Below are 11,744 nucleotides of genomic sequence, written 5' to 3'. Positions count from 1 at the left end.
AGGTGTTAAAAGTGGACAAAATGTGCTTCCCAGGCACCAATTTGTATGGCAAACAGCTCAGAGCTCAATTTGAACCACAGGTGGTGTGAACTGGATCCTTCTACATTCATCGCTGATTTTAAGTATCTGTTAAAGATTTATTATAGACTTTCAGTGTGAGTGAAGGCTTACGTTTACTGAGTAAGGCCTGGAATGTTCAGCAGCATCAAGCTTTCCTTTGTCACTCAGCCAGTGTTTCATTCTTTTTCAACAGTCAAACCTGATTTAATGATTGGCTTCAATATCCAATTCACTTCCACCTGCAACACTAGCTCAATAGCCCCCCAAAGTAGGCGACTTCTAAAACCTGACATTTTTTTCAACCAGGTACGTGAATAAAGACCACCAAATAACTTCAAAGAAGACAAGAACAGCAGACATTGATGGCTCTCAGTTGAGAGCCAATATGCACAGGTTTGGAACAGTTCAAAGGTCAGAATTTTTGCATATTTGTTGGCTAATCCCATTGTATCTAGTGGTACTTAACACAAGATATACATCACTCACTGGGATATTTTTTTATACACTATCAAGTTCAGCATTCTAAATATGTCCAACCCGTTCATCAAAAAGCAGGAAATATGCCATGCATTTTTATTTTTTCCACCAAAAATTTTACAATAGCCTTTCTTACAAAGATATCAAAATGGGTTAATAATTTGTCCCTGTAACATATTAATAAATCTGTTAATCATGTTAATTCCACCAGTTACTTTTACTGACTTTTTCTCCTCTGAATAATCATACCTATTTGGTGGCAATTTTATTTTATATCATTCCTTTTAAGCACTTTTTTCTTTCCAAATTTAAATATTTAATTCTAAATGCTGTCGCTGTACAAATTAAAATTATCTTGTGCAATAAACCAGAAATAATACACACTGTCGATACCACAACTGAGGGCTTCTTCCAAGCATGTACAGTTAAGCTGTGCCACTAATCTGCAGCACTGAAAAAGATGATTGCTTTTCTGAAGGTCAGACTGGGTGAATGTTGAGATGCAATTAAAGAATTAGCAAATTTTATTTGTGAAATGGCTTAAATCTGTTTTCTTTGCAAAAAAAAACAATTATAGAAATTGATAGTACTTTGCATGGCCAAAGTATTTTCAGGATTTTTTTTTTTTTCGTGTTGGAAATAAAAATAATCTGTCTAGGCTCATTTAGGGGCGGGAGGGTTAAGGAACACCAAACCAAAAAAACACAGTGAGAGGATTTGTCTAAGCACATACATGATGATAGAAACACAAGCACTTAATTCACAGGGAAAAAAATGAAACAACCGATAAGGGCTTTTTCATCTGAAATTATAGCTTCTCTTTTATAAACACTTTGATATCACCAGCCACTTTCACTCAACAGGCAAGCTGGAGATAAAATACGCTGCTTTTGCTAAGGCACCAACCAATGGAGCATGCTCACTGAAGCACCAGGTGTGACCCCTGCTCTTCTGCGAGCAGCAATTGGACCAGGCAATCCATCATGGTACTCCTCCTGTCAGGCTGGGTGCTCCGCTGCAGCTGTCTGTCACACTGGTGGATGGGACCTGCTTAAAGGCAATCATGTCAATCTCTATGTGACTACTCAGACTAAGATAGGAGGATGATCTTGACAGGCTTGGCAAAGTCAGCAGAAGGCACTAGAGGACTTTAGTTACATGCTTGAAATTTAGATGCAATTTGTGCTTCTTATGTGGAGGGACTAGAGAGGCACAAAATAATGCTGTGTTTTATAGCTGGTCATCTCGGATGAATCTGTTGCCCTCAGAATGCTTTCCATAGTAAATGTAGCGACATTTTCCCAAAACACCTGCAACAAAAAGAAATAAATTACAATTAGGACAGCAACGGCATAATATGCAAATAAAACACATAACTAGGGAAATTTGAAGGAGGGAAAAAAACAATTTTCGCTTGTCCTGCAAAAGAGAGTTTGTGTATTTGTATTCAGTATTACTAATTCAGTCGGCAGTTTTGAATCCCCTGGGAAAACATGTGTTTAAATACATGCATGACCCATCCTGTTAAACATACATCCACAAGTGTCTTCAAAAATGGAATGACATAACAATGAAACATCATACACTGTATTTTAAATCAAAACACCTCTCTCTTGCTTTTGAAAACCAGAAAGTCTGGGTTAAAGTTGCATTTTGTATTCTCAGCAATCTCCCTGCTACATGTCTACAGGGTTTTCCTGATAATTAAAGCAAAACAAAAAAGTAGCAAATAGTTACAGTTTCATGTGGACTCAGGAAAAAACCATTCGAACTTTCACAACGTCATCCTGCAAGCACTTAAAGCCATCCCTGCTTTAGAGAAATGATCGGCTGAAATCCTTGTGGGAAGTCATTGGCTTCTTAGAACATAGAACTTGAGAATTCCTAACAGTTAGCCCTCCAGACTCCAGTGTTTTCCCAGACATACAAATGAAAATTTCATAAAAAACATTTCTGAAATAGCTCTTCAAACAATATGGAATGATTTGGGTTTGAAATGGACCTTAAGGACCATCCAGTTCCAACACACACCCCCCCCCCCGCCCCGGTCACAGGCAGGGACACTTTCCACTACTCCAGGTTGCTCAAAGCCTCACATGCCATACACAAATGACAATTATAAATTATGCTAAATATTAGTACATAGAGAATGCTTTCAAAATTTAATCAGAATACTGCTTTTGAGAGACTAGGCACATTATTCTTAGTGTGTACAGGTAGCAAGATGCCTGAGGAAGGTTTAACTGCTGTGAGTGAAACACATACCTGCAGATCTCACTACCTTATTCAAAGCATCCCCTCTGGTGATACTAAGCAGTATATAAAAGTGTCAATTTAGTCACATCCCACCTGTGAACATCCTCAAAGATGCTAAATCTTACTAGCTGAACTGTTCTTAGTGCCCTGATGCACGTATAGTCAAATTAAAGTCATCTCCCACGCACGGAAGGGATGTGAAAGGGTCTCCTCTACTTGGGAGTGTCTCTTAACGCAGCAGACACTGAAGTACCTAGCTCATCCCCATAAGAGCAAACATAACCTAGCCCAAAGGAGACAAACAGTCTTACATAAAGGATAAAGATGGGGGAGGAGCAGATCCTCAATTCATTGCTGTTTTAGCTTTCCAGGACTCAAATACCAAATACTGTGCCATCTTGCACTATGAATTCAGTATAAAAGCTTTTATTTTCTGTGTCTATTTTTCCAGTATAACATGCATCAGATAAGCAACTACAGTCTTGGAAGGAATGGGCTGTGCAAGATTAATGTTAACCCATGCTCTTCTTTCCTTCTAAGACATCAGGATAGAAACATTCGGGGGGAGGGGTGGAGTGGGCTGGAAGCAGAGGAACAGATAGGCCTGTTATTCGTTGTGAATAACACATCCCTCTTAAGTATTACACAAATGGGGACTATATGGTGCAGTGCCCAATCCCTTTTCCCTCTTCCATGGAACTTTCTTGAATAATTTCACTAGTGGAACAGTTTCCACGTTCAAGGGGTGATATTACCATTCCTAACCAAGCATCTAATGAAAAGCAAGGTTTTCCCTCCCCTCTGCCCCCCAAACAGATGATATTCCAAGTCTAACTGCAGCAGGCATTAGATCGGTAACAAGACCATTTAGAGCTCTAAATGTACAGGATACGAACAGTTTATTAATGGCATTCTTCAGACTCCTTTTTCACTGGCATTGATAAAAGTCTCGTTTGAGGTCTGCCACAGTTCTTAAGGACTGGAAGCAAGACTGTTTATAGAGATGCTGGTGAGAGAGTGCTGTTTGATGAATGCTGGAGACTGTGGCTAGGTGTCAGTGCTTAGAAAATGAGGCAAGGACATGAGGTATTAATATTGTCAATGATCTCTTGACAGGAAAACAGATACTGCATTCACCGTCAGATTTAAATAGACATCAAGTGCATTAATGACAAAAGGGCAGACTTCAAACAAAGGGGGCTGTATGGTGCTGCACTGAGCCAGTCTCTGAGTTGGCAATAACCTGATCTGAAAAGACACTGTCAGGGATACAGACAGGCCCGGGATTGTGTGCAGTGACAGAAAACAGAGATGCTGACAGAGATACCGGTGCCATATTATGCCAAGTATATTCTAACACTGTCTCCAGCCCTAACTAAATCTGACATCATTTCCTATCGCTTATAGTATCCTCCACTGCTCCAGCAGAATATTTCTCCCCAGACATCATTACAAACTCCACTGTAGTTTTAAAGTTACTGGCAGGCCTGTGCTGTCATGGAGGCTGGGTCTAGAGGCCTAAGGATAACCTCAGTCAATCTAAATTTGGAGTTTGCTGGAGAAGTGCTCTCATTTTCACTGATATCTCAGCTACTTGAGGTGATCTGAACGCTAAAGTGTGAGGAGCTGTCACCTTGAATAAAATCCTTAAAGTAAAGACGCTCAGTTCCCGGGATGTTCAGCAAAGATGTCGGACAGTCTGGCAGCAGGAAATGAAATCCAGCTGCTGCTGCTCGCCTGGGGATAAAGGTGCTTGGGCTAGTGACAGTTAAAGTCAGCTGAAATTTTTGAACTCCTGCAGCCTACAATTGTTTAAATTAAGGAAGTGTTGTCTCCGCAGAGATTCCCTACCCAGGCACGCAGCTGTGATTCAATTGCTCGGCATATTATACACACCGCTCAGAGAGTCTTGATAAAAGCACGGTTGAAAATGTTGCCATGAGATATTACTTATCATGAAGGTTATTTGTAAAACAATAATCTTGCTCATAAATTACATGTGGTGACTGGTTGTTTTTTTTTTGTTTTGTTTTTCCTCTCCGTTTCCCATCGCCCTTTGGCAACCACAGAAAACTCAGAAAACTACAACAGGCTTGTGTGCTGTAATGAGAATTTTTTTATGCTAAGATATGTCACATATGAATTTAGGAAACCTACTGCTTCTCTCCTGCCTATCTGCTATGACATTAATTCCTTCCAGTGGAGGGGCAGGAGTGTACTTGTATTTTTGCACACAGACAAGGGGAGGAATAAGGGGGAAACAATACATCTGTGGCTGTTGTGGTGTTTTTTAATTAAAATATCCAGCATTTGCCATAATTAGCTAACTATACCCCCTATACATCAAAACAACACACAGCATCCTGAATGAGGTTTCTGCTCGTGGTTCTTTAGAAATAACAACACAAGGTCTCTTGAGGGATCATCTTTCCCGAATGAGGCTTCTAATTTTTCTTTAGTAGCTGCTTTTACCATCACCACAAGCTGTTAAAACTATAATTATGGAAAAAAAAATACATTGGGAAGAATAATTTTTAAATTTACTCTTTATCTTTTAAATGTTTTCCCCCTTTGTAATGGATGTTCTAATTATGCTGGGTAAGTAATGACCTTGCCGTTGCTTGCATGTGTTGTGGTATCAGTCTTTCTTCACAAACACATTGTAATGTCAGCAACACCAGCTTTTCCTTAGCTGAGGGAAAACCCAATTATCAAAATAAATAAATAAAGACATACATGCATACTAAAGCTCATGAAAAATTATTCAAGTCATGTTTGCTCCTTTTAAATCTGGCGTGCGTTGCAGAGAGCTATGGTGCAGTTGGACCTCCATATACTTTCCTAGAGCAAGAGAAGTTTACAGATCTTTATTTGGAAAATGGTACAAAGAAGTTGGTCTAGATGTGCTAGACCTACAGATCATGCAGCTTCAGCCACAAGCCATAATTTAGCTCAGGCCAACAGGGACTTAAGGGAATGCTGTCTGGAAGCATCTTATTGCCTTTCTTTTCCTTAGCAAATAAATGCTCTCCATCTATTAAAAAAAAACCCAAACCAGCCACCTCTCAGCCCTCATACCTGGGGAACCTCTTAGCAGCACAGCCTTCTCCAGTAGCATGTAGTTTTTTTGAAAAGTAATTACTAAAACTATGTAATTGAGCCAACACTTTTGCCACCCCCATCAAAACCTATTGCCACATCTGCCCAAGATTCCCCTCAGGCATCCATTTTAACATCAAATGTTTTTAATAAACCCCTCTACAAGTGCAAACAGCAAAGTATTCACAATTAAATTTGTTTGTCAAACACACTGGTCTACAGTATACATCAAGGATTGCATTTCAGCACACAGTCTTTTGCCTGTCTTCCACACAGGGAGCTGTGGTCTGACAAAGTGTAGCACTTCATAAACAGACTCAATATTCTAGCAGAATTCCACTTCACCTAACTTTAATTTGAGTACAGTACCTAAATCCTCCACTGCCAATTTGTAGTTGATCCATATTCATCTCTTTTTCCACAACCTGCTGTTATATAGTTTTGCTATGGGCTATTAAACAGCTGCCATGTTCCACCAAGAAACTGGGTGCATTTCAGTGTGGTTATACTACCAATCTGGAAATTGTTTTGAGACCCTTCAGAATGAAATATCAATACCATTATCATTTTTTTCATAGGCACTTGGCCATATTCTACAATTAACGAACAGAAGTTCAAAGATTCCCTTAAATATTAATATAATATTCCTTTAAAGGAAAATAATTCCCTACCTACAACATTTAGAGGAAAATAAATGCCTATCAACAAACAGTTTCAAGTCTGCAATGCTACTGGTTTAGGTAAAAGACCTCCTTCAGTCAAATTAATTTAGAACTCTTAATTTAGGGAATATTAAAGTTGGTTTGAAGCAAAAATTCCTTTTGTATAGGAGCTTACTAATTTTACATTTTATATTTATCTTCATGGAAATTCTAACAATTTTATCTAGTTGTCTAGGTGACAACTTACTGTCAATTCTACCTTCATTTTCTATGAGAACTGAAGTACTAGAGATTTGCAAGAAATTAGGAGCCTAATCCTCTCACCTTCAATAGCACATAGGTTATTCTTTTCTACTGAATCAGAACTAAATCATACATACTATCACAGTCATTTTAGTTTAAAAAGAAAATCATTCCATCTAATTGTACCTGAGCTATCTATTTTAATATTCAGCATTAAGAATACTGAATCAACTGAATGCTGTAAAAAAAAAAAAATTTCCAAGTGTGCTCCTTCTAAACATTTGCTCTGTAATCCTCAATTAATCATTAAAAACAAAAAACAAGGAAAAAAAACACAACAAATCCACAACCAAACTAAAAACAAACAAAAAACCCTGCAACAACAAAAAAAAACACCAAAACAAACCCCACCCCTGCTTCCCTCCCCCCCCCCCCCCAAAAAAAAGGGGAGGGGGGCGCGGAGGAACCAAGCAAAACAAACAACAACAAAAAGCTCCCCCCCAAAAAAACAAACCCATAAAAGCATCAGCCTAACATCCAGACAAATCAGCTTGAAATTCAGATCCATGCAAAGCCTTGAAGCAGGCAAGGGTGGGAACCTGTAACAAGGTGGGAGGAGACAGGAGAGTCTAAGTATTGAACAGTGATAAGAAAAAAAGAAAAAACAGCAAGTTTACTTGGACCCAAGTAGTGCACTTTTAGTTTTACTGAGTCTCGCGGCTCTAACATCAAGCAAACACAAATGCAGAAGAAAAAAGGATATTTTTTCTTCTCTCCTTCTGTTCCCTGCCCCCCACAAATACTGAGTGTTGTCCAAGTCAGTTTTCTAAGATTCATTCATCTCCTTTGAGTTGCAGACATTTATAGGTGGGCCTTCACAGTTTATGTAGAAATAAATTTTTATAAACAAGAACAATATTTTGACCAATTAGAATCAAGAAATCCTTTAATGTTGGATACCTGTTAGAGCCAAAAATGGTTGAGAGTGGTTGTTATGTTGTTGGTCCATGTTCTGTAAATTAGATCAAATTTAATAGAAAATTTAAAACTATAAATTTATAGGACAATAAGGGAGGGAATTATAGGCAGATTTTTGTACTTCATGTTGACTTTTGGTGGAACAGAATCATTCTTTCTATTGAATATGATCCAGTTTATGAACTTTCCGACACAGGAATCTGAGAAGATCACATGGAAGATAAGAAAAGGTGTAAAGGATTATGTGGGTCATTAAGTCCTCCCAAAAGCAGCCAAGTATGTAATTTAGAGAGGTCCACTCCTCTGCCACAGGAAACAGACTATTGTCAGTATGGGGGAGCTTGAGCTCAAAACCTGCAATGTGGTGCAGGAAAAGAACAGGATCTGTTTGTTGCAACCAAATTTTCCAGAATGCTCCAGGTTGGAGTCAAGACACAGGATCTAGACTCCTTAAATCAGAACAGAGGGACCAATAGAAAGAGAAGCATACAACAGCTAAGGGAGTTGTCCTTCTTTGGCCGGGACACAGTTGAATGCTGTAGAAAGGTTATCTTATAAAGACCTGAATTACATAGCAATAAACCAAAACCAAACACACACACCCCCCCCCAAAATAGTACCATAAAAATCACAAAAGCTAAATAGCAAAACACACAAATACTAACTTCCTTTATAATAAATGAATTAATTATTTTTAAGAGGATAGAAACATTAAACGTAAGCAAAAATAATGCATAATTCCTATGGAACTATATATCCATAAAGGGATCGGGTTGTGCTTGAGAAGGCTGAGGATAGAGCTCACTTCAGCAAAAGCAGAATTCTTACACCATGACCACAACACTCACAGAGTGGCCCCCAGATACTCCTACAGGGGTCTGCATGGATTAGGGACTGCAGATTTCCTAGAGAAGGAGGACATTCCTTAAGTAGCAAACTGCTGATCCTGATTCTCCCCTCCCTCTGTGAGTAACAACAATAAAAGAAGGTAACCTTCACATCCAGGGGAGATGAATTACCTCTTTGCTCTGTTCCCTGCACAGGGATGCCAAAAAGTGATAACACTTTCCTCTGGACACCCTACAGCACGCGGTACAAAGTGGTCTTTCACACTGAAAGGAAATACAGATTTGATTTTGTGCCTTTCAGTATCTGTCTACAGCAATGCTGTTGGAATTATATAACTAAGCTAGAGCCGAGTGGAATCAGAGCAGGCAAACTAAGACACTGAATTATTGCAAGTATCCTGCACAGACAAGTACTGTGACATGTCAAGTCTCACCGGCATGCTTGTAGGAAGGGGGGGGGGGTAGGGAAGAGGGAGTATGTGGGGAACTGAGAGTAGGGGAGGGGAAGAAAAGCAGTCAACAGGGAGAGGATGTTGGAAAAAATTGCAGTGAAGGTGATAGGAATACAAAGATGTGAAGTTTGTATCCCAGGCCAAGGGAGCTGCATAAATGTCCAGTGTAAACTAGCAGTCAAGCTGATGTGTGATAAAGTGCAGCCTGCTGTAAATACACTTCAGGGCTCCCAGTGCAGCTGGGGATGAAACTTGTAATTTGGAAGAGGGGGAAAAAAAAAAAAAGTACAAGAAAAAGAAAAGTGGGGGTGAGGGGAGAGAAAAAAAAATGCACTGCAAGCTTTTTCTCACATAATCTGTTACTGGAAAATGGAGAAGCTTGTCCAAATCCGTGGGAATAAGCTGATGAGCTGATACTTAATAATAAACCATATTGTGTCATGGTGCGGAGTCATCTAGATCCATTCAGGCCACAAACTATATTACTTTATACAGCCCTGGCTGACATACATTTAAAGCCCTCTACACATTAAGGAGCCATTAGGCTGACAGATTAAAAGTTATCTTGGAGCTAATGTTTCCATTATGCGTATCCTGGCAGTGGAACAATCAACACACTGTTCCTCAGATGTCATACTTTGTTTTAAAAAAATGGGTAGGGGGGAGAGAAGGGGGAAACGAGGGTATCTCTCCCTCCTTGAATGACATTGACATGATCAGCTTTGATCTGGGCATGTGCTGTCTACAGATTCTCTACTGTTGGCTAAAATAGGAGCATTTGGGGCATAATACTTTAAATCATTAACCAGTTCCATACTCCTCCGGGTATCATTGTTACAATTTAAGGTCCTACACTTGGGATTGCTTTGGAATCTTTCCATGCTTATTGTAACCATCATCAGAGAAATATGGGGGGGGGGGGGGGGGGGGGGGGGGAGGGAGGATGTCTCTCTAGTGAAAATGAAGCAAAAAGCACCAAACAAAAAACCCAAATGCTTTTGTCTCTTCACTGCTTCTTTACCATTTTTGCACTCTCAAATAATGTTATGGATGGAATTAATGCTGACTTTACAACACAGTATTTCTTGTTGAATAAGGTAAAAAATTCAAACAGTTTTTTTTTTAATTACTCAGACACATAAATTGGATAGTCAGCTAGACATTGCAGTCAAAGAAATCCAAGTGTACAGAAAGCATCAGCATGCCAATTATTATGGGTGAACTGATGCTTACATTTGAATGCATACAATACCCTTGAAAGAGATGGAGGGAAGGAAGTATGGGTTCTTTTAATCTATTAAAATACTTCTTCATATACCTCATTCTCTCATATATAGTCTAAATATAAGTAGTAAAGGCAGAACAAATGTCTATAAATATCAGTGCAAGTCAGGTTATATGTGTTAAATACCCTTCATCTCTAAACCAATGTCACGAGGGCTTAATTACTTTCTATTAATGACCAAATACCCTAAACTGGACTAGTAATTTTGTAACCAGGCAAAAGACCACTCCCCACCAAAACAGACCCTCACCCTGGCTTCCCTCTCGCCAGTCAGCTTCAAGCAGAGAGCATCAGCACTAGAGGGCAGCATGCATTTGTCTAAAAATCGGACCACACCAGCAAACTAAATATTCCAGAATGACAATTAAAAGCAACACTGTTTGTTAGTTTTGCAGCCAATTTCTTGTTCTGTCATGATCAAAGCCCATATTTATACAACCCCTTCTTTCAGCCTTTGTCCAGGAGCTTGACTTCTGGTGGACTAATCTCAGTGAGCATCAGTTTGTGTATACAGATGGCTACAAAAGGATGTCACTGGGTAGTGGTCTGAACAAAAGGCTCAAAATGTTGTACAGGGGGAGGTGACCAGTCGTCTACACCACTGGCTTCCACTGCAACTGGGGTGGCACTTGCTATTCTCTCACATTGACAACATAAATTCTAATACTGTTTTGAAACATCTTTCTATTACATTTGATAATGCAACAGTGTTGCAGTGGTAAGAGACACTTTTAATGTATTTAGAATGGTGGAGGAAAAGGAGGTTGTAAACTCCCATTCCTACCATATATTAAAGTTCAGCTCTTCAGTGTACACTCACCACATTAACTTACAAGATTTTCAGTTAATTTGGCTAGCATATGCAAAAATGACATTTCTTCAGGCTGCTCTATACTTTGGGCTACATTCTACTAATAATACTTACATTAATAAGCAGTGGAGTTAAATCATGAAGAATGACAGGGTCATTAAGAAAACAGAAAGTGAGTATAATTATATTGTACTTCACAAACTTTAAACATACACAGATTGCATTAGCAGTAAAATGTAAGGGGGGGGGGGGGGAAGGAAGTTTGGGCTTTTAGTAACTGTGATAAAATTAAACAAATGTACCATGATTTATGGGTCAGAAAGCAAACTTTTGGAATAATGGTTCGGAAAGTCTGCAAGCATTCCAATAAAATTATAAATTCTTATGTGAAAAAAATCTGAGCAGCAGGGCCTTCTGGAGAGTTTGGACATAAATTTGGCTCATCTCATGAGTAAAACTTGTTTTTGGATCTCAAATGTGTTCCTGCTGTAGGAGTTCACATTAGGAAAAAAAAAAAAAAACAAACCATGCAAAATTCAGTCTGGCTCAACTGGTTTGAAATTTCTCAAGAGA

At 39.0% G+C, this 11,744-nt stretch overlaps 1 protein-coding gene across 1 annotated transcript in view; it reads right to left on the bottom strand.

Annotated features, from left to right (window-relative positions):
- Positions 1-1,141: 1,141 nt before the first annotated feature.
- Positions 1,142-11,744, bottom strand: part of LRMDA (leucine rich melanocyte differentiation associated) — a 706,026-nt gene continuing 695,423 nt past the window's right edge. The window contains exon 8 of the mRNA XM_057416378.1: positions 1,142-1,847. Within this exon, the coding sequence (XP_057272361.1) occupies positions 1,768-1,847 (80 nt within the window). The 3' untranslated portion in view covers positions 1,142-1,767. The remainder of the gene's footprint in view (positions 1,848-11,744) is intronic.

Source organism: Pezoporus wallicus, unplaced genomic scaffold (genome assembly GCF_028554395.1).
Source record: "Pezoporus wallicus isolate ANWC-B61680 ecotype Strahan unplaced genomic scaffold, APGP_CSIRO_Pwel_v1 contig_2012, whole genome shotgun sequence".
Lineage (NCBI taxonomy): Eukaryota > Metazoa > Chordata > Aves > Psittaciformes > Psittacidae > Pezoporus > Pezoporus wallicus.
The sequence above is the reverse complement of the archived record's forward strand: the minus strand, read 5'-3'. Positions and strand labels throughout refer to the sequence as shown.